Here is a 23612-nt window from a genome sequence, read left to right as displayed (position 1 = left end):
ACGTTGTCAAAGAACTCAAATTGGAGAGCGCACTCTTCGTGATCGAGCGTCTATCATGACGTAGGCCTACATCACACACACGCACACATTCATGTTGCTCTACCGACTGCATAACAAGTTAGTAATTGTTCCAGATTCTGAAATAGCTAGGAAAATGTAATGTGGCTGTTGTTATCAAAAAAGATTCTGGTTTACCTTATTTGCACTGAAATAGTTCAACTTTCTATAATGCCTGGTCCTTTGGACAGTTGACTATTTTGATAGTCCCAATAAAGAAGAGATGTTGCAAAATTAGTGTTTTGTCTTTTAAGTAGTGTCTCAATATTTTGGTCGGTAGGCTTAAAAAATATTGCTTAGTAAATTGGATAGACAATATCGTACGTTTAAAGTTTTTATGTCTGTCCCACATTGTCCCACTTTACCATGCTACTTGTCCCACATTTTGTCTGACTGGAGGTGGTCACCCTAGCCCTAGTTGGAACAGATAGTGCATTCCACCAACGAGGGACGACAGATGAGAAAAGTTTGGATTGGCCTGCGCGTGCTGGCGGAAGAGCTAGACGTCGCTCAGCTGAGGAGCGCAGCGGTCGTGTGGTAGCATATGCCTGTATGAGGGCATTGAGATAGGTGGGGGCAGAGCCGGAGAGTACTCTGTAGGCAAGCGTTAGAGTCTTGAATTTGATGCGTGCGGCCAGCGGTAGCCAGTGTAGCTAGATGAGCAGTGGGGTGACATGCGCCCTTCTGGGTTGGTTGTAGACCAGGCGTGCTGCTGCATTCTGGATCATTTGAAGGGGTTTGACAGCGCAGGCTGGGAGACCTGTCAGGAGGGCGTTACAGTAGTCAAGTCGAGAGATGACTATTGCCTGTACCAGGAGTTGGGTAGCATCTTGAGTCAAGTAGGTCCTGATTTTCCGTATGTTGTATAGCGCGTAGTGGCATGACCTGGCTACTGAGGCTACATGATCGGAGAAGGTCAGTTGGTTGTCAAGAACGACTCCTAAGTTTCTTGCAGTCCTGGTGGGTGCAACAGACAGGGAGTCGATTTTGATGTTGATGTCATGATGAATTGTAGGTTTGGCTGGGAGGACCAGCAATTCTGTTTTAGAGAGGTTTAGCTGAAGGTGGTGTGCTGTTGGGTCTTCTGTTCGCTGACAGTGATTCTGAAGGGGAATATCATGAATATCAATACCATGCTTCATGCGTCTCTGCCTAGCAGTAATGCAGCTGGACAACGTGAGAGTTTAGTCACACCAAACACAAACGTGGATCCTTTGCCCAATGTCAGTGTTATGAAAAGTGTTTCACGGGGTCGAGGTGTTCATCAGGAAGTTAGCAGACCCTCATAAGACGTGTTAGTTGTGTAGAGAATGAAAGTAGCGTCGGGGCACTGCCTTTTTTATCGCGCTAGCCATTTTGCTCCTTCGTCTTCCGTGTGCCTCTCCATAATTGCGAGAACGGTAACGTGATGGAGCCTTTGTCTTATACTAATGGGTATGTTAGTATGGAGGTCAAAGTGTCCATGGGAGAGCTGTGGGGCAATGTAGAAGCAGTGTGGGGAGTCGCAACGAGAATGAGAATGGACAGAGCCATGCTGATTCACTCCACTCGGGAGGTGCGCGTGGCAGACCTATAGGCTGCCGTCAGACAAAATAGGCTACAGGTGCAGACAGTGTGAGGTGGGTTTTTGTATCATGCTCTGCAATGAGAGGTACATAAATTCGCAGTATCGTCATCATTCCCATCATCTTGCTATTATAGCCTAATGATTTACACTGTTGATTTACTATTTCCCTGACCATTTAGTATGGTACAATGTGTGTTTTGTTGTGTGTGTGCATGTCCTTGTGATGTGTATTATCGGTCAGGAAAAAAAGAAAGAAAGAAAATTCTACCATATGACGTCATTATGACGTCATAATATGCAAATTAGCTGGATAAATGTAATCCCCACATACACTTTGGGCCATCCTTAATATTTCTCTAATTTACAGAAAGTCTCTATCTCTTATCACTTTTAAGTCAAAGCCTTTTGAAATTGAGATGTCAAAATCGAACGTTTTTGGAAAAAAACTCTGGCGCCTAAAGGTTTAAAGGAACCGTATGTAGGATTTTGGCCAAAACGAGTACTGCAATTACTTTCAAAATACTGTAGAGCGGTGTATCACCTCCCCCTCCGCTCTGAGTCGCGGTTGCCAGCTAGCTGCAGCAGGAACGTAGGCTTCTAGCTTTTAATGGCAAGTGCTGTTTTCCTCAGCATAATGACAGAAAAGCGAACTCTGATAATGCATTGCTAGCGTTAGCAATGACTACTAGCTGTTTTTATTTCCCAAACAATTCCTTAGCCTACCTTTTCAATTCATTGACCCACCTCCTCCAGCCAAAACATAACGTTACTTTGCACGAACATGTATAACTTTGTTCAACTGTCATGAATAGGCTATTTGAAATGTCCATTTACAGTAGCCTACAAGTCAGTTGGCCAAACTGATGAAGCTTTACCTGTCCAGGAGCAAATTAACAACACTGACGTCTGTCTTCAGATTTTTCTCCATTTTCAGCCGTCTCAATCTCCTAAATCCCTCTTTTATTTCAACGTATTTCGGATTCATAACAAGGTCTTAGCAGAGACGGTTTAAAAAGTATTTAAGTATCTTTGGTCTTAGGTTCCATAACGTTAGGCATTTCTTATTTGACACGTTTGTAGCTGCAGCTGTTTATGGTGGTAACTAGCATAGCTGGCAACCCGGATGGCGAAATATTACTGACTTCGTGATTCGTAGATAAGTGTAGGGCGGCGCATCAAACCAAAACACAACATAACAACATCAACATCAGTTGAGGGCTGCAACTTCACTTTTAAATGACAATATCTTGGCCGGACTACTGTTGTCAGTAATATAAGTATTTGAAATTAGCATGATTTCTAAATGTCTAGTGACATATCAGGGCCATTTTATGATTAATTGAAATACATTTCCTACATACGGTTCCTTTAACTGTTTTAATGAAGATAAGCCTGCACATAAAAATGTCTTGGGCTCAAACTTGACCTTTCACCCTTATTCGGAAGTTACTGTACTCTGTTTTTGTATTAGCTCTCAACCCAGCCCTACAAGTAACTGAAACAAATTGAGAAAATTGTTATGAAGATAATAAGAATAATGATATTTTATCGATATTCAATATCTCTAAGACATGATATTATAAGGTCCAAAAACATTCTATTAGACCATTATACTAGTCTGTTTCATCAATCAATGTTGGATTTCACCAGCTTAATCAAGGTTCACATAATGTCCCAAATGCACAGTTAATCTTTATTGTTTTGATAGAACACTGAGGAAATCGATCAAACAAAAACTTGTACATGTGGATGGCTGACGTTTTGCAACGATTCATGGATGCTTCAGTGTGAAGGCCAGCAAGGATGAATCAATCAAACTCAAAATGTGTGTTTAAAAATCCCGGATGATGTTCATTGCAATGGATATTTCATTTCAAACTACAAATGACTTTGTCATTTACTTTCAAACTACAAATGACTGTACTGTAACTGACCCAAGGCAGATGGGATGGCAGATCTCCAATTCTAGGGAGTTTTTCCTTGCCCCTGTTACTCATGGGCTCTCTTTGAATGTCTAACACTCTGTAAAGCGCCATGAGACATGTGTAATGTTTTGGCGCTCTATAAGCTAAATTAAATTTAAATTGAATTTAAATATTATCAGGTTACAAGAAAACATACATAGTATGTAGGATGTGTATTATGAGCTGTTATTGAGCTTTGCCAATGTGTGATTAGGCTAGGTTCATGGGAGGTGTGTCATGGCATTAAAAGTCCACACTTCCACTTATGGATAGTTCTGGGCTGTCATTTGACAGGTGGCACGATTGACTAATCAGCTTTATGCGAAAATAAAAAAAATATTTACGATCGCATAGGGCTGGTGATACTATACAATGCTTTTTTGTTTTTTTCATACGGAGCAGAGTTTGGTGTGTGTTGCAAAGTAGCCTAGCTAGCTAAATTAAGCAGTAGGCTACAGTAATTTCCTTTTGATGCAGGGCTAAACAAAGGCAGAGTACCTGAACTTGACTTCAGCGCCTTAAACAAAATGAAAGAACCATAACTGGGGAGTAATGGCGTTCTGCCTTGTGTTACAGTTAAAATATTTTTTCTAGAAAACAACCAAATTGACCAGAATAATCTCCACATGATGAAGGTCTTGAATGTCTCAAAAAATTATGAAGTTAAGGCCTTTTGCCTTCGCATAGCAGTATGCCTTTTTTTCTGACTTAACAGTACCATTTGAGAGGCTTTTCTAAGCCTTGTTGGATGGTGGAGAAACTCTTTACTTTAAGTAGTGAGCATGCATGATTACAAATTAAGCAATAGTTTACACTGATTTTAGAACAGCTAAGGGGCGTTATTAGAAACTGTTCTAAATTGCTTCTCTATAACAGTTACTGAATATATCTGGTAAAATCATATAAAACTACTAGAAAAGCACTCCGAGAGCGCAGCTACCTCCGCCTGCATTGTTCTTCCTAGGTTGTCATACATTTGAACCTAAACTATTCAGATCGCCACCACGTGGCCATACCATGCCAATACACCACTAAGCTAAATACATAAATGCCTCTGGAATCCCGACAGAATTACGGATCAGTCCCAAAATGTAATCGTTTCTTCCTTGGGTCATGTCTGACCTTCCCTGAAAATCCATCCATCTCTTTTTGAGTTGTCTTGCTAACAAACAGACAAACAAACAATCAACCAGACAGACAAACGCCGGTCCCCGATGAAAACATATACCTCCTTGGCGGAGGTAAACAAAAGCACCGCAATAAGATGTAACTATTTATTCATTGATAACCTTTCTTCCGCCAAGAAATATATTTCTTCTTGTTGTGATAGCACATTGCTATAGAATGAAATGTGGTCAAGGTGTATGTTTGTGCTGGAATTTACAACGGCATCGAACGAGATTCAGCCAATCATAATCAAGGACCGAAACTGTCAGCTTTTGAATTATAAGTATATTGTCTTTGAAAGGTACATCTTTTTTCTGACACAGAAGAAGAATTGCGGAAAAGGGATCATCACCTGAGCCAGAGCAGAGAACAGTAAGTATCTAGTTCTGCAGTTAGGCAAGTGAATATGAGTCTGTTTGCACCACAGCAGCTATTGCCCGTTTCAGACATCACTCACATCAGGAGGCTGAAGTGACTCAAATGTCAAATCTGCCTTTTTTTCTGTTAACATGACAAAATCAGTTTTTTTCTCAGTGCTGCAAAGACACTGAAGTCACCTTGTGATCAGTAGTGGTGGTAATCAGCAGTGGGGAGAATTCACAGTGGGCCAGTAAAATTTTGAGGTTGGGCACTGGAGTCCTACTTTTTGTAGAAATTCTCTGCTGCACTCTCAAGCAACCTAGGCTGTCCGGTCGGAACCAGTATTTGGGTTATTTCGGAAAAAGTAATGTATTACACATCATTCATGAAAAAACATGAGTACATAAGGACAGCTGCACTTACGCTGCACTTACCCCCCCCCCCCCCCTTTGTTAGAAAATTCGAAAGCATGGTTGTTTTTTTAATACTTCAAAATAATATTTGATTGTTGGCCCCGGCAGTGGCGCAACTGGCTGGGGCACCTGCACCATACGCCGGCGACCCGGGTTCGATTCCCGCCCCGTGGTCCTTTCCGGATCCCACCCCGACTCTCTCTCCCACTCACTTCCTGTCATTCTCTCTACTGTCCTATCCAATTAAAGGCATAAAAAGCCCAAAAAAGAATCTTTAAATAAATAAATAAATAAATAAATAAATAATAATATTTGATTGTTGAACCTTAAATGTCTCAGTAGCCATAATAAGTGCAATAATACGTTTGTTGTTTTTTTTTTTTATCTGGTTTGGTTCTTAACAGGAGTTTTGTTATACAGTACAATAGTTATTGTTATTATTTCAATTTCAATTCAATTTCAATTTTCTTTCACTTATAGAGCGCCAAAACATTACATATGTCTCGTGGGGGGAAGGGGGACTCTGATTGACCTATGATGTATTGCGACATCAAAGCAAGTCAAATGTGTGGTTTCTGAGATCTCATTTAATCAAACTACAGCTACGCTACCCGATCTGGTAAAGTTATAGTGCGGTTATAACCGATAGAGGGCCGCGAAGTGAATACAGAAGTGCTGTTCACCCTCTTATGAGTTGATGAACTGCTGAAATGATTTTGGAAACATTATGATAGGTACGAAAAACTCTGTTGCTTTAAGGATCTAGGGCCTTTAAAAGCCCAGTCCTGTTAGGCCTACAAGTAGGCTATTATCTACTACCAGAATTGACGGAAATTCTAAATTAGATGTGAACAGGTGGCCGTATAATTTTTGCATATATGCTTCATGTCTGAATGTCACCGTCAGAAATTCGGCAAGCAATTATCGCAAAATGTGCAGAAAACAGCTTCTGTTTATTGTGTAGAATGGAAAAAATAAGAATTGAATTTGGGACACTGGTGGTTCCGGGACAAAAGTCTGGGGGAAAAAGTTCATCTGGAGCCCTGATGTTCAGATATTTTAGATATTGTGAAACCATGACCTGTCTTCATCATATGAATAAATTGAAGATCAAACTAATTTATATTGACTGACTTTCACATCTCAATGTACCTATTCTAAAAACCGCTTTGATGGACAAAGTTGCAGTCGGACTTCTTGTGTTTTGGTGATGGAGCCATTGTGACCAATTTATTTTTCTATTGTGCAATCATTTAGTGTGAAAATTCACAGTGGCGTATATGCAACCTATGTGCAACCCATTTAATTTTTTTGTTAATTCATTACTCGCTTACTTTTTTTCTGAGATGACCACATTTTTTTACACTACACTTCAATAATTTAAACAATCCCACTCTCATTCATGTTAAATTGCTTAAACATTGCCTTTGAATTAATTCTTTGTGTTTGCAATAGGATGAAGCTGAGACTGCAACTCCAAAGCTTCCTGCATGTAGCACTCCAGGTAAGTGGTATTTAACTAGAGGAACTGTACAATGTTTTTTTCTTACAAGGGCTATATTTAGTAACTGTTTGCCAGATACAGCTTTGAGCACAGGTACTTAAACATAATGCTTCTTTAGGTCTGTGGTGTAACATTGGTTTTTAACATTTTAGAGATGCCACGAAAACCTTGGGAGAGGACAAACACTATGAATGGTAGCAAATCACCGGTCATCGGAAGGTAAACACAATAATGTCTCTCTAAATCATAATAAGTACTCCCATTATGATACATGATACATTATACAGCGTCCTCCACAATTATTGACACTCTGAGTAAAGATGAGTAAACAGTGCTATAAGAAATCCACCTTTTGGTGACTTAGATTAATCTTACAATGGGGAAAAGGAAATCCATCCTTTAGTTAAAGCACATTTATTCAATGATTTTAAAAAGAACCTCATCAAGAATTGATTATTAAAGAGTCTGGTAACACCCATAATATGATATAATATACTATTAAAGATAAAGTGCGGGCAATGAACGGGGCACGGAAAAAGAGCCAGGTGCTATACGACAACCGACAGATTTTTTTCGGACTTTTCCACTGAGTGGAAAAGCCAGAGTGGTTAAACAGACGTATACCATGGAAAAACATTATTTTTCAGACCCCTCAAGAAGTGGATGCGCTCCTGCAGAATATAGACAGTGGCAATCCCCAGGAGGAACATCATTAGAGGTCCTGGCCTCCTTGAGCCTTGAATTTCAGGGTGAGGAGAGCTAATTTTAGCAGCGCAAATTTAGTCTATAACGTCTCTATAACTTTATGATTGATTGATTGAATAGGCTATCCTAGCCTGCATTCAGTATGATAGGCCTAATCTGTCGATTGCATATTATGAGTGGGAAGGACTTATCTCACAGTCGAACAAGAAAAGTACTTCTTCACACCTACCAATAAGCAGCATGGTAGACATTTGACCTAAGTCTTCATTTGTGAAGTTTGAGTGTGTAATAGGTCACTTAAAAGTTGTTCTGATGGACTAGGACCATCTTGATGTGTTAGAATCGCTTATAATCGTTTTTTAGGGTTTCCCTATTCTCAGGGCTAAAACAGGTAGTGCATCCCAAAATGTTCAATGTTAACGTTCAGATTCATATTCTACACACCCAGACCTGAAGCATCAGCCTCATGGATGGCTTTCGCAATATGAGTAGTGATGTTTGGTGTCTTTGAGCTCCACTCACAATGACTGGATTAATTCTTGCAGATGTGTGCTTGTATAGCTCTCATAAAGTGCATGATTTGGCCTTTCATCTCCCAATCCTGCTCACAATGACACAGTGAGGTAGCCTAGTCGCTCAGGCAGTCTAATTATCAGTAGATAAAGCAAAGTTGGTTGTTGTTTGTTTTCAGTTTTACTCTGTGATGCTTCGTAAAGTTTTGAAATCACTTTGCTATTGAAGTGTGTGTGTGAAGAACATTATAATATTATACCATTTTTTGCCATCAAATTGGCCTAATGGAATCCTGAGACCATAACCATCTGGGGCTGCAGGTCTTTGCTGTGAAGACACCCACTACTTTTGTTATATCTTTTATGTTTTGCAGAATTGGTTGAAAACTGTTGTTGAAAAGCAGCTGTAATAGATTTGTGTTTTAACTCAGTCAGCTTTCTCTGCTGCTCCATCTGTAAGGGATACAGCTGAGTGATGGCGATATGAGACATCATGTTGGATGTATTACCTCCCAAGTAGCTGACAGTTGCAAAGTACTGTAGTACTTGCACACTGTGCTTTGTTGTCTTCTTGCCTTTGTCATCGTACTCAGTGCTGAATCCAAAATGTTGCCACACAGCGGATATATAAAATGGTGGTGCCTCTTCAAGTTTCTGTTTCTGTGCCTTGTTCATTCGCCAACCGAGAGAACGTATGCTTTTAGTTACAATCTTTTAAATGGTGTCCCTGCAAGTTTCCTAGTTGTTGCAAAATCATAGTCTGCGACTAGTCTGTGACTATAACATCTCTGACTTAGATGTGAGAGGGTTGAGGTTAGTCTCTCAACAATCTTTTCCAAATCTTTTGATGTTTGGTAGCATTAAGTTATCCATACACCAGAAGACTTTAAAGAAGTTTGAAATATTGTAGTCTTTTTAGTAAAGCTGGAATGGGGGGCATTAGTTAAAAGACTCAAACCTTTCAAGAATCTTTCCCAAATCTTGTTGAAATCTTCTGATGTTTGGTAGCATTAGTTGCTAGAGCAGGGCAGAACAATTATTGGTGGCAGAAAACAGGCTACAGTCAAAGAGCAGAGTATGAATGGAGAAAGTTTCTACATCTTATGAATTATACTTGATTCTACACATTTTCTATAAAAATGTATAACATTCAATGCTCTTAGCCTTACATAAATGGTATTGAGTGTCGTGAGTGCCAATCTGGATGAGTCTGGGCTTTAAAGTGAGGTTCAGTCATCATGTTGCCCACAGAAGGGGTGGAATAGGCTTGGCAGCATTGACATATGGTTGTATAATGTGCTTTGCTTAAACTACCAGACAAGCAGATAAGAATGCAGATAATACAGTAAGTTTCCATTAACTTAACCATTTCATACTTTTTCTCTCTTCAGGCCCAAATCTACACCCACTCCCACAGGATCCTTAAGTACTAATGGAGTGTTAACAGAAGTGCTTGACTACGACAGATTGAAACAGGTAATTTAAGACTGTACGAGTCCTGAGCTTACTTTAAAGCAGGGCTGCCTTTTTTTGGCCCGCGCTCTAGTCAGACTTTCATTCTGTCTCAACGTTTTATCGACTAAAAAACTCAAAAACAGCTCACTATCTAGCCACCGTTTAACATTGTTTTAGATGGGGCGGTGGGGGGGGGGGGGGGCTATTGAGCTCCTGTCAGCGCATATCCATATTCGTGGACGTGGATATGTTGACGACAAGAGTGAAGACTGAGGAGAAGCGCGGGACGTACCGCATGCAGGAATTAATGTCATGGTACGCACACTTATCAACTTAGATCTAGTCTACCAGTGTGTATGGCTTTAAACAGCGCGTGAGCTTTAACATTATCAAGCTGTAATGCTAGCGTTTTGACAAGCACACCAATTTTGCCCACCTTGCCCATATGAAATAACTCATCTAGGTTTGCTGCCTCCTCCTTTCCGTTTTCGTTCTTTATAAAGAAAATATCTATCCATGATCCTTGAAGTCTCAGTTAGTGAATTAGCTTAACATTGAAATACATTTCTTACATACGGTTCCTTTAAGTAACAAAGGAATTTTAAGAACAAAATAATATAGCTGAGGTGTGTTTAAAATCATTTGTTTTGAGTTTTCAACTAATATTCAAACATTCTCTAACTTTTTGCGCAGGTAGTTCATGAACAAGCACCAAGAAAAAATCTTTAAGATATCTTATTGTTTTTCCAAGACACAGTTGAGCTCAGCATTTATCATAAATGTATTTGTTTTACCACTGTCTCCTATGTCTTAAGGCCTGAACACACCAACCCGATAATCAGCCGTCGGGCAGTCGGGGGCGGTCGGGGACTCGAGTCTGTTTGGTGTGTCCCGCGGCGTCGGGGCTAATTTTGGCCAGTTTTGGCCAACTTGACATGTAGAGTCGGCCAGTGGCCGTCGGTCTCAATTACCAATCTGATTGGTTGAGTCCTAACCCTTCGTAACATCTAGGTAGCAGAGGACTTCGTTTAAACTAACCATTAGCCCTACATTCAGCGATGTAAGTTTCGGACCCATTTTGATAGACTTTCTTAACATATTTTTGCTAAAACTAAGTTTCTGAAGGTGTGTTATTTCAGGTTATTTCCCATTCACTTTTCGTTTACTGTGCTAATATTAGCTAGCAAGCTAGCTAGATTAACGGGCGAAAAGTTATTTATTCCGTGCCCAAGAGAGTGTTTCGTTGGCCTCACACACAAGCAATGGCAATAAAATAATACACACTATATAATTATAATTATATTTTCTTATTGCTTAATCAGAGAAGTCCGAAAACTAGTGGCAATTAGTTCCGCGAATCCTGCATGATATCTACTCGGCTCGGCTGACTCTGAAGCCTGCAGTTATGGGTAATGTATCAGAGTTCACGCACGCACAGAACTGCAATCGGCGTCGGCGTCAAACAAAATCAAGAAATACGATCTTTTAGTTTGTTTACCGTTACCTAGCAACCACAACGTATAGTCATTCAAATATTAGTAGTCTCCCGCTTTGATACCACGGGGTGTGTAGTGTAGCGGAGATGTGATCGGGTTGTTACCGTTGCTACTCTGTGATCTAAGGTTTGAATCTCAGTTAAAGCCATGGTTTGGTTTTTTTGCATGCCAAAGTACAAACGACTCTCTTTTCTTAGATGACGTTACCTCGCGGCAAATAAGAGTTTGTGCTTTTTGAACCCGTTTTTTTTTTTTTCAGTTATGAGTACAGTTGTGTAGAAGTAGGCTTCAGTAGTTGTGAGTAGAAAGGTTTCTTGGTGCTTTTAGCCCCCAACGTTGTCTTCAAGGCAACACTGCCTGGAAGGCGCTTGGGTTAGGCATGGTTAAGTTAGGGTTAGGGTTAGGGTTAGGGTAAGGAGTAGGATTAGGAGTAGGATTAAGTAAACTAACTTACTTTTGATCAAGCTACCACATGACCACTCATTAGCCTAATATTTGTATAATCACTTCCATGTAGGTAGGATGACCGAGACATGGCGAAACAGCTAAAACTATTAAAAACTAAATTACTGTAGAACTAGTAAATACACAGGCCTATTGATAGGGTACATGGATGTTAGACATCGGGTGTAAATATTGTTGATTGTAGACACCCCGGTGTAAATAGTACTGTTGATTATAGACACCCCGGTGTAAATAGTATTGTTGATTATACACTATTTACGCCCGAGTGTAAATAGTAATGTTCATTATTTGCACCCTGGTGCAAATAGCATCTGCCACTATAAATATCATTATTCATGTTAAACAGAGCTCAAATATGGAGAAATGGAGAGAACATACAAGAGTATGTGACCCTGCAAGGCAAAACCAGTCGCTTTGCGCTTAATGCTATATTGAGAAAATCCACGATAAACAAACGTTCGGGCTAAAATGTTGAATTTCACATTTTCGCTTAAAGAGGAACTATGCAGGATTGGCGATTTCATCTGTAGTTTCGGTTTCGTTGTTCGTTTTCGCTCGTTTTATGCTTGTATTTTCTCTGCAGAGCTTCCCCGACAGCTTTAGCGTGTATATTTATACATGTATAGGCTATACAGGCTTTAAATATATAAATTGCAAGCGTGGTTCTTCGTCTCAGACTTCCAGATGTAAACAAAGAGCGATCGTCTCCTGCAGAAAGTTGCATAGGGTCTCTTTAATTCGACAGTATACAGTCTACACTTTCATATCGTCAACATATTTCACGGAAAAACATACGTTTTGACTCTTAAACCTGGTGAAGATTCAACACATTAGCAGTCATTCCCGTTGTCCACGGCGTTTAAAAAGGTGATTTTCTCCTCTTCTGGCATGTCGTGATGGGAGAATCATGTCAACATTGAATGCAGTTATCTTAGCGATAGTTCCAATACCCTCAATATAGGCTACATATCGTTGGAAAGCTTAGTTTATGGTTGTTTGGGTGAGCTCAATAACTTAATTTAGTAAATTTTACCAAATCGACTGGTTTCGCCTTGCAGGGTCCCATGTCTCGAATTTTCTCTTAAATGCTCTTAAAATACCCCTTATTTCTCTTAAAGGAAGTTTAGGAAAAATATACTTCAGTGACTTCTCATCATAAGACTCTTCTTTGAAGATACAGGATGAAGGGTTACTGTTGAAATGGAAACATTTGGAATAGTTACACAAGAATGTCCCAATTTCAAAGAAAAAGAATAGAATAGAATAGAATATATACTCTTTTGATCCCGTGAGGGAAATTCGTTTCTCTGCATTCAACCTAATTTAACTGAACTAGTGAACACACACAGCACACAGTGAACACACAGTGAGGTGAATCACACACTAACCCAGAGCAGTTAGCTGCCTGCCCAACCAGCGGCGCTTGGGGAGCAGTGAGGGGTTAGGTGCCTTGCTCAAGGGCACTTCAGCCGTGGACTGGTCGGGGATTGAACCGGCAACCCTCCAGTTACAAGCCCCAAGCCCTAACCAGTAGGCCACGGCTGCCCCGATGGTGTTACCCTTTGTTCACTTTTACTTTACTCGCAAATGTACTGGATGACAAGTCTGTCCACCTTTACTACATGATGTTCCTATAGGATTAGATTAATAGCAAGTTAGAAAAAATGATGATTTGATAATGAGTGGTGTGTGATATTTCGATTAACTCTGGAGCATATTTATTTATGTTCCATATATTCCATAGTCAGCATGTGCTATATAGTAATAGTCTAGCCCTCCAATGTATCACCAATTTGGCACCATATCCAAATTAACAGTTGTTAATTTACTTTTTGTTTGTTTTTTTAATTTGATACAGGACATTTTGGATGAGATGAGAAAGGAACTTTCCAGACTGAAGGATGAGTTAATTGATGGTAAGTGTGTAAAACTCAGCTCAACCAACAGATGTTGCGTCACAGTAGGCTGAAATTGAATTTCTTGGTCTGAAACTGAATTGAGAGAACTGAATGTGGAAGGACATAGAGAGTGGGATTTTCAGTGAGGATCATTTACGTATCAGAGCAAATTAATTAAATTTAAAATATAACATTTTCAGGTTTTCTGGGATTCAGTTTCAAACGTATGAATTCAGTTTCAAAATATACTATTCAATGCTCAAATTCAGCAAAATATTCAGATTCTTGGTAACACTTTATATTAAGACACACATTCACCATTAATTAGCTGCTTACTAACATATACAGATGGTACGGGTTGAGAATGCTCCTTTCTTTCCTGCACATCGGGACTCCCGAAGCATCGGGACTTTAATTAAAACTGCAACCGCAAGGGGGCAACATAAGACCGCCTTAATAAAATGTTAGGTAAAATGATAAAAGAAGGTTCGGCTCATACCGGAAAACACGGAAAAACCTGAAGACACCGCGCTGGTGACAAGCGGAGAAAAGAGACATCACGCTCGGCATGTCAGATTGCAGTTTCAGAGTTTTCGAATGTTTTACAGCGTACCTCACAGCTGGCTCTCTCACTCGACGTAGCCTATAACTCAGTCAGTCCAGCAGAGATGCCAGAGCAACGTTTTGGTCAATGGAGAGGGAGAGAAATGCTCCGCATATCCGTCTCATTTAATCCGTCTCATTTAATCATTAAAATGAAGGTGATGATTGGCGAAATTATAATCAAACGACGTTTCAATAAACCATTGTTGAAATTAATGAAAATGGTTTTAGAAGCCTTCAATTTAACCTGAAAGACTCGATATAGGCAACCTTAGATTAATTCATTAATTCATTACGGTTACAAGACCGCATTTCCGTGAATAGGCTATTATTGTCAAGGCGAAGACGAAAGAGATGGACAAGATGGACATTTAGGCTACATTTATGCTAGGAATACTTAGAAATGTGTAGGCCTATAGGCTATTTTAAAACGGAGGCATGTTCATTTTAACCGGCGACGCTGGGTAGCTTACCCAGCACTTTATCACAGATTTTGTCCCCACCACTTTTGACAACTGAAAATAAAATGTATTTAACAGAAATATCTTTAATAGGCCTACATGCCTATCATGTCACTTTACTTATAACCGTAGGCTACATGCATGGAGAATATCGCGCATTTTGTAACATTGTAACAATGGATGGTCAGATATGCGATAGGGCAGTGAGGGTGATTCATTGTAACCATCGACTAGGCCTAGCTCCGCAAAAGAAGTTTCTAGCAACTTAGAATATATGGATCTCGTTATGCATGTTCATGTTGATTCAGAGATAGACATAGACTACCGTGGGCTACTGTGCGTCAATATAACAGCATTTTATAATGTGGTGAATTAATGACTAACGTCAATTTAACATGTCGGAACTTTTGATAGGCGTTTCAAGTGCATGCCGCGAATAAATGAACTCGACTGACTGAATCCTTTATCTTTCTTGGCTAAGTGCGAAGAGATTGACACTCGAACTGTGGCGTAACCGGTTGAGGCTTCTTAATCATACGTCAGCGACCGGGGTTCAAAACTTACTCTACGAACCTCCGGAACCCATTAAGACAAGAGGCATTATTTTATTAAAAAGTTTTGCGATTTTTTTATGATTGCGATGTCTGCTGAAAAGAAAAGTATTAGGCTATGTGAATTCGTGGTTCAGCGCACACACACACACACACACACACACACACACACACACACACACACACATTTTTACATTTACATAATAGGGCTCGGGCCTCGGGCACACGCCTTGCATTCTAGGAATATCACCGCCATTTGGTAGCGCACTGAACGTAATATCCATTCATTCAGATGCACAAGACAAGAAGCAGAAATATAGTAGCGATTTATTCTTTTCCTCTTGCGATCGTGGGTTGCACTGTTACACCCCACTACACAGCAACATACTACCAAGAAGGCAAAAACTAAGTAACAGGAACACACTAAAAGGCGGGAGTAAATCCATAGTAATCCATAGTAAACTAAGGAGTGAAGCTGCCAATGTGGCTGTGCCCGCGAAGTTTTGATGTCATGATCCCGAGCCCTAGTGTCAGTGTCTGTCGAGAGAGAGGGGGGAGGGAGGCAATCGTCCTCAATGCCGCATATAGGTAGGCTATAATGTCTAGTGAACTGGTTAGACAAGTGTGGGGGAGGGGGAATGATCGCACAAGACAATTGCTCTTCATGAAATGGGTAGTCTCACAGACGTTTGTCGATGTTTAAACGTAGCCTACTACATCACTTGCGAAATCGGACGTGGCACATATAATTATTAGGCTACTGGATTTAATATAGCATAGACTTTGTTCATCCTATATTAGCCTATATTAAAATGTAATGTGCTGCGGGGAAGCATTGGGGAAGTCAGTTTAAGTTGTCCTGTAACAATTTGCCTCTTATTATAATCAAGAGTATGCAGCCACGCACATAATAGTCTAGGTTACGGGCGGATGCGAGCAACCCCATGCAAAAGAAGGCCTTAAGTTAACGGACTGAAGGCCTGTTTACATGTCAAACATGCATTAGATCTAAGAAACGGAAAAACACAAATATCATGTATTGTGTCGTAAACAGTTAATGACTTCGTGGCCACTATGCGCAACTGCATCGCGCAGTGAGCTGAAGGATAGGAGGACCGACACTTATTAACACAAAGCTTTGTAAAGCACTAACAACCACCCCTCAAAGTTCATTGTCCATAAGTCCAAACAATAATAAAAATCCGACAATCCAAAACGATAACGAGATCTCCCAGAAACGAAAAACAAGTTTGTTGAGTAGCCTAGTCCTTCCAACAATCTCAGCTTTTGCGTTTGTTAGATAAAAGGCATTCTGTCCTGCTGTATTCCAATGAGAAAAAATCATCCACAAGGTAGGCTAAGGGTCACGGTAATGCAGCATGCAGGAATCTATTTACGCACAAAACGAATGAATGGGTTATATCGGCCAAAACGAATGAATGGGTTGGGAGAGTCGTCTGGCTGTGTCAGCAGACTGCAGTCGGTCTCGAGGGGTTAAATAGCGCACGTACTTGAATTTTAATCTGAAGAAGACCACACGAAAATAAAATCAAATCAAAAAAGAAGGATTTCAAGTGTGGGAACCTTTTTCCATTTTTTTATGATTTAGCCTACTCTTGTTCTGCACCTTGACCGGGGATGTGCACAAACTTTTTTACTACACTTGAATTTTAAACCAACTCTTCTCTAGCCTATATCCTATAGCCATACTTTAATCAGATGTTATGCTCATTTTTGTAGGCTACACCTCACCGGCAAGCACGCACGCAAATGCTGCTTTTGCTCATCTACAATATTGGCCAGGCTATATAGAATAGGCTTCTAGGACTGTATTTTGCCTTCGTGCAACTTTAGTTGTGCTCAATCTAAATTATTGTCAGTAAGGATAGGTCATATTACCAAATGGCGAACCTCGACAATTATTTAGGATATAGAGCCGTGTCCATTACGCATGCAGTTATTTTTAGGCTATTGTTTTATTTGAGTGTTTTTGTCTACCATGGCAAACATAGTTGAAACGTTCGCTCTAAACTTATGTATTTCCAATCGGCTTTCACAAAACCGATGAGGTCCAGGTCTCAGTGGCCTCATAGCTGCCTACAGCCATGCATAGTAAGCCTAATGATAGCCTAATAGTTATGACATTAATAGCCTATTAATGACCTCATGTCGGAATGGCACGTTGTTTGAAAAAAAAAGTTAAATAGGCCTAGGCCTACCGCCGAGTGGGGATATGTCGGAATGAACAGCGGATACCAGCTGGGTTGTAAAACATTACTGTATTCGTTGATCTTATCGATGCAGTCCTTGCGGCCACTTCACCCCATCGTAGGAAACTTTATGTTTAGTGTTGACAACACAAAGGCCTTCACGTTGTGTGGCAGTGCTTGCTTGCCCTTCGATCCATCCCAGTTGGTGGTTTTGCACCTGTCCCTGAGTTATAGGCTAGTCTATATGAGTAAGCGCTTATGCTCTAACCGCATAATAAAAGAAGCACCTGCAGCAGTGCTTATTGCAAGGCTATTAACACCTGTCACTGAGCTATGGACAAGCAGTTATGCTTGAAAATTATCATAATAACAGACACACCTAATTGTATGGCTCTATGTTTAAACACATCAAATTAGCAAGCATTTCCGCAGCAACGTTTGCTTTCTTTTTCTGTCGGTCCGCGGTTGCTTGGTCAATTGCGCAGCAAATTATCAGATCACCGGACCTAATTTCACTCCATGTCTCGCGGACCAGCAGCAGTCTCCACGTTTCGCGGCCCATAGTTTGAGAAACGCTGCATTAAAGTGTCATTAGGTTGTAGGCTATATGTATAGTGATTTCTTTGTGTGTTTTTCATTGTAGTGTGTGTGCATTGAGTAGTTCCTTAAAATACGGAACAAAGAGCGTCCCGTATCTGCTCAATACGGAAGAAGACTAACTATTACTTATATATTTCTTAAAACGAAACGCGAAGAAAAAATACGAGGACTGACCATCTCGTTTCTCCGCGTTTCCCCCAATACCATGGCGACAAAGAGAAATAAATATGATTTGACATTTAAGCTGATTGCTGACAAATTTGCCACACAATTCGGGAGAAGCAGCGGACAGGAGCGCCACTACAAGCAAGCACTTCTAGCCCAAATTAACATGGCAACGTTGCCTATGACTAAAGTGTCTAAGTAGGCTAGTCCTACTAATATTACATTTGATTGGTAGCATGTTTGTAGCACGCCAGTTTACCCATCCCCTACATCAAAACAGCTTAGAATCAATCAAAGAATCAGCTGTGTCGGCGTTAGGGTGTAGGCGATTTTCTATAACCATTTTCATTCATTTCAACAATGGTTCATTGAAACGTCGTTTGAATAATTTCTCCAGTCATCACCTTCATTGTAATGATTAAATGAGATTAAGGAGTCGACTATTGACTGATATGCGGTCTTCATCATTTTGAAATGCGGGATGAAACTTTCTGCCACCTGGTGGTTGTTTGGGTACATTGCCTTAGCCTCGAAAAAAATCGGCTTGACGGCCTGCGGGATCTCTTCAGGAGTCCCGCGGGAGAAGGTGCATTCTCAACCCGTACCCACTGTATATTAGTAGCATACTAGCCATTTGTTAGTCATTATAAGTCACTAATTAATACCTTATTCTGCAAAACCTAATTCTACCCTTACTAAACCCTTAGTTAAGAATGTCCCCTATGTAAGCTCCTAATTACCCCTTATTCATAGTTATTAAATAAAATGTTGCATATTAATTATGACCTAAATATGCATGGCTCAGTATGGGCCTTGTAAGGTGGTATTACCACAAGAACAGTCATTTACCCCTAATAATACTTATCAAAGATGGTCTATTCAAATTGAACTAGACACTAAACCACAAGTGCTAATAGTGTACAAATAACTAGTAATTAAGTGTTTGTAATGCCAGATATGTTACCTATTCTAAAGTTGGGTCTTTGTTCACATTTAATTCACAATTAATTTGGCACTTATCAACCCTCATGTGTTCCCTAAACTTGATCCTAAACAATAAGTTGTATTCACACTTATTAACTGTATTACAGCACACAATAGGCTACACAACAAGCAGACAGCCAAGTTAGCACAAATAAAAAATATCTCTTTCATTAATGAATATGAGATAGCGAGAAAGGAAAGCATTTGTATGGTAACTTTCTTGATTCCTGAGTAATCAAAAGTCTTAAAGCAACACCATGGAAGTTTTGCTCTCGGGGTCCCCCTACAGTTGGGAAACGGTAATTTCTTCTACTTATGTCGTAAAATCTGTCACGGTTACACCAGAAGCAAGTTAGACATAGCGTACAATATAGGCTAGACATATTGAGGCTGCACATTACATATTAAATTATGTGGTACTACGATACCAGTTATGTGATACATTTGTAAAACTAGGCTTTCAGCTCAGGGGCCTCATATATAAACGATGCGTACGCACAAAAGAATGTGTACGCCTCGTTCTACGCAAGCTTTGGTATTTATAAAAAGTGAACTTGACGGTAAAATGTGCGCATCTCCACGCAAGCTCTGACCCATGCGTACGCACAAAAAAGGGAAAAGCAGAAAGTGCGACCTCAGGAGGAAACAGGTACAACGACCCGAAATTGGTTCAATAATCGAAGTTCAACAACATAATATCGCGCAATGACGCGCATCAATGACATAACTGCCTTAACCTAATCCTGTTTAAAATCTAAAACGTGGTTGATTGTTTTTTTCCATGCGCCCGTCAAAAATTCCATCTTATTTGATGTGAGAAAGACATGTTGATAGGCTATGTATGTTTTGTTAATTATCCACTTATGGCTTTCATGCATGTTGTGTTATTTGTCAATAATACATCAAGGCTCAAACATGTTGCTTGTTAGCTTGCAAATGGTAGGCTATATACAGTAAGAGGGATTTTACCTCTTAGCTAATTAGCTGGTTTGAATTACATTGAGCTCAATGAGAATGAAACCAGCTAATTAGCTAACAGCTAATAACTGACATTAAGCATGCCAAACTCTTAGTATGTGAAGGGTATGGTGTTGATGTGGATTTTAATTCCAAAGGCCAAGGGGGTTTTATCAGGGTGCATAGTGTCCTGGATCCATTAAATAACTGGCCTTTAAAAATGAAAATAAAAATCCTCTATGGGAATTTAACATGAGCGTTCCAATACTTATGACCCCCTATATTTTAAGGAAAACATTTATTTATTTACAATACATTATTCATTCACAAAGAAAATTCATGTCATTAAAGGTTGAATATTTCCTCATTGTTTCATTTAAGGCATTAAGATCAATTTCCAAAAGATGATTTTATATTTAACTTTAAGCATGTTTTCCAATACTTTTGGAGGGCACTGTATATTGCAGGTAGCCTATTCCGCTGCGTGTGAAATGTATATTCCAGGTAACCCATTCCAGTAGCCTATAGCATACATTTCAGTATATCATCATATGAATATAATGTCATGGGTTTTATTTTTTCCAAACGGCAAAAGATTGCGTAGCTCATGTTTACAAGGCAGCATCATTATACTTACAGAATAAATATAATTCAATTGTTTGTAGGCCTACACTCCGTTTAGATAGGCTTAGGCTACTGACAATTTTTTGTCCTAATATAAAAGGGGCTTCGTCATAAATCACTACTTCAACACCAGGCTGTAGCCTACAAAGTTTACTTGTATCATAACACTTTCGGTTTCGTTGCTGTTCCTGTTCCAAACACTGTTCCAGTTGTTTTAAACTTCTTAACGATTCCTCTGACCATAGATATGGGCAGGTGTGCGAGTGGCTATTTTCTTATAGCCATTGCCTTAATTGTGAAGGTCGACACACATCTGCCTTACTTGAACAGTGTGTTCCTTTGTCTTTCCCATGTTGAAGAGAAATGACCTCTGTGTCACGTCATATTGATAGCCCAGGGAAACAGGATGTTTAGAATTACTAATTAAATGTTCCTACATACTCTGATTGACTTTGTAAACTACTGTAGAAATGACAGAAATGACAGAACTACTTTAATTACATTTATTTCCTAGGAATTGTTAGGGGTGCAATAATTGTGGAACAGGTGATTTTATGAAGAATAATTATTTCTCAGTCAGGGATTTTTTTCCCCACCTTAAAATTCTCTAGAGTTGAAGGTTAAATTTTTCTACAATTTTCAGTGTGAGAGTATGCTTCTACAATAAAAAATGTATTTATTTTAAGGCTTTTAACGCATCTTAACCAGGAGTGCCAATAATTGTGGAGGGCGCTGTAACCCCATATTAATTGCCCCCCTATATTAACCTCATAGCGGAAGAAATTTTGCAAAATCAATGCATAAGCTGCGGCTAATAGTCGGGAAATTGCGGTACATATTAGTAGCTTACATTAGTGACTTAAAATGACTAACAAATGTAACAAATGTAAGCTACTAATACATATGTTAGTAAGCACCTAATTAATGGTGAATATGTGTGTCTTAATATAAAGTGTTACCAGATTCTTGAAGCGACACAATTATTACTCCATAGAGTAGCCTGTTTTCTGACGGAAAATATTTTTTAGTCTCTGGCATCAGATATTTTATTATTGTTTTTATTGTTGTAATTTTATTTGATATTATTACATTGAACTGATGTATTAAGTAAATAAAATGTAAAATCAGTAACACATCAAGCAGGTAAGTTACATTGTCACTGCACGAGTCTTTGTGTTTTGATTTATGTATCCCTGTCTTTCTATCCACAGCAATCAGAGAGGAGCTTGGCAAGTCAAACTCTTCATAGAAGTTCCCGAGGCATACTATTACCTTTATTTCCTGATACTTAAAATCTAATATGGTATAACTTGAAAGTTATATATAAAAGTGAAACAAACAGTTGGATATTAACAGTTATCATTCGAGGGCAAGTAGAAGCATACAGTTGGAGCAGGAAAATGGATTGAGGGATTGACTCAGATACCCATATAAACCTCAGTCTGGCCTGTGGCATGGACTAGACACGGTCTTTACAATAAGGGATTTTAAACATGTGAAACTTGATCTCAATTTTGTAGACAGCGGGGAATTATCTGTATCTTAACTGAACAACATACCTTGTTAAAAAAAGTCTGTCAATGCTGTAACTCAAACATAGAGCATTACGACTTTGGCTTATGGCTTATGGCTTGAATTTGGTGAGAGCATGTAAGAGAGTCCCTGCAGGGGATAGAAGGAAGATTGTTGGACCAAGTCTGTTTTTGGTTTTAATAAAGTCTTGCAATCATGATGAAAGACAATTGGTTTTAGTGGACTGCTGCTGGACTGTATAGCTTGTCTTCCTGAAACACCATTTTGACTTTGATCTAAACATTACTAAAACACAAGATTGTTCATGTCATGTAAGTCATAAAGAACATCATGGTCATATGAGGTAGCTTAATCCTATCATTTGAGGATGCTGCTGTGTCTTTACAAGATATTTATGAATGCTCAACAGCTAATCTAATGAAATTTAACATTGTAGCTCTTCCTGTTTTGTTTGTGGATGACCGATGGAATATGTGCGAGGAACAATGCCTTTCTACCGTAAATCATTGTAGCTCTTTAACCAAAATCAGACAAATGGGTTGCACCAATATCAACAAGACCACATCTGTAGATAGGGCTCTTGAGAGCTAACTTTTTTTTATCTGAAAATGTTTTTTTTAACTTCTGTCAGACTTAGTGCATGTCATATTTTGTACTGTGAAGGAGCAATGTATGCCATAAAATTAATGTTGTCAGTTTAAAAGCAATAAGTGTAGCATTTATTTTGTTTTGTTTGCTCTTTGTCTGAACCAATTCGCCTTCATCAACAAACATTTGTTTCCTGTTTATTGTTTTTTTTTTCAGGAAAAACATCCATTTATAGTCATAATGATTTTACAATGGCAAAAAACTTTGCTCTGTACCATCTACCTTCATAGTTGTTATCCAAGATTGCTCTTTTCTGAGTACTGCCTCAGTGTAATACAAGGTAACAGTCAGAGTTGCAGGTTGCATGTTTTTATTTTGCCATTTGTAGTGTTTTTAATTTTCAACATGGATTTATATTTAATATTTTGTTGTTTAGTTTGACCTTTATAAAGCGGCTAAATCAGGCAAACATACCCTCATGTTTTCATTAGAATCTTTGGTTTTATTCAAATAAAAAAAAAAGTATGAAGATAGACATCTAAGTGTCTGAATTTGTATATGTAATATTTGAATTATATGTATATCTTATTGAATAAATCTGAATTTATTTGCTGTGAATATCATACATTTTGTATTTTTAACATTAGCTTTGAAGTGAATGTTGATATATTGTTATCAGACACATAAATTCAAATGTCTGAAATTCAGCTGGCAGAAGAGCAGAAGTTCACTAGTTTAAGGCAAAACGTCCAGGTTTTCCAAGGAAAAGTGCT

At 39.2% G+C, this 23612-nt stretch overlaps 1 protein-coding gene across 6 annotated transcripts in view; it reads left to right on the top strand.

The window, feature by feature from the left end:
* The window catches only part of enah (ENAH actin regulator), a 140454-nt gene extending 117152 nt beyond the window's left edge, over positions 1-23302 (top strand). For all 6 annotated transcript variants that reach the window (XM_062550522.1, XM_062550519.1, XM_062550521.1 and 3 more), the window contains 6 exons: positions 5079-5127; positions 6984-7032; positions 7185-7251; positions 9641-9725; positions 13524-13581; positions 21930-23302. In XM_062550522.1, coding sequence (XP_062406506.1) covers positions 5079-5127; positions 6984-7032; positions 7185-7251; positions 9641-9725; positions 13524-13581; positions 21930-21967 — 346 coding nt within the window. In that variant the 3' untranslated portion in view covers positions 21968-23302. The remainder of the gene's footprint in view (positions 1-5078; positions 5128-6983; positions 7033-7184; positions 7252-9640; positions 9726-13523; positions 13582-21929) is intronic.
* The last annotated feature ends 310 nt before the right edge of the window (positions 23303-23612 follow it).

Source organism: Sardina pilchardus, chromosome 12 (genome assembly GCF_963854185.1).
Source record: "Sardina pilchardus chromosome 12, fSarPil1.1, whole genome shotgun sequence".
Classification (NCBI taxonomy): Eukaryota; Metazoa; Chordata; class Actinopteri; order Clupeiformes; family Clupeidae; genus Sardina; species Sardina pilchardus.
The sequence above is the reverse complement of the archived record's forward strand: the minus strand, read 5'-3'. Positions and strand labels throughout refer to the sequence as shown.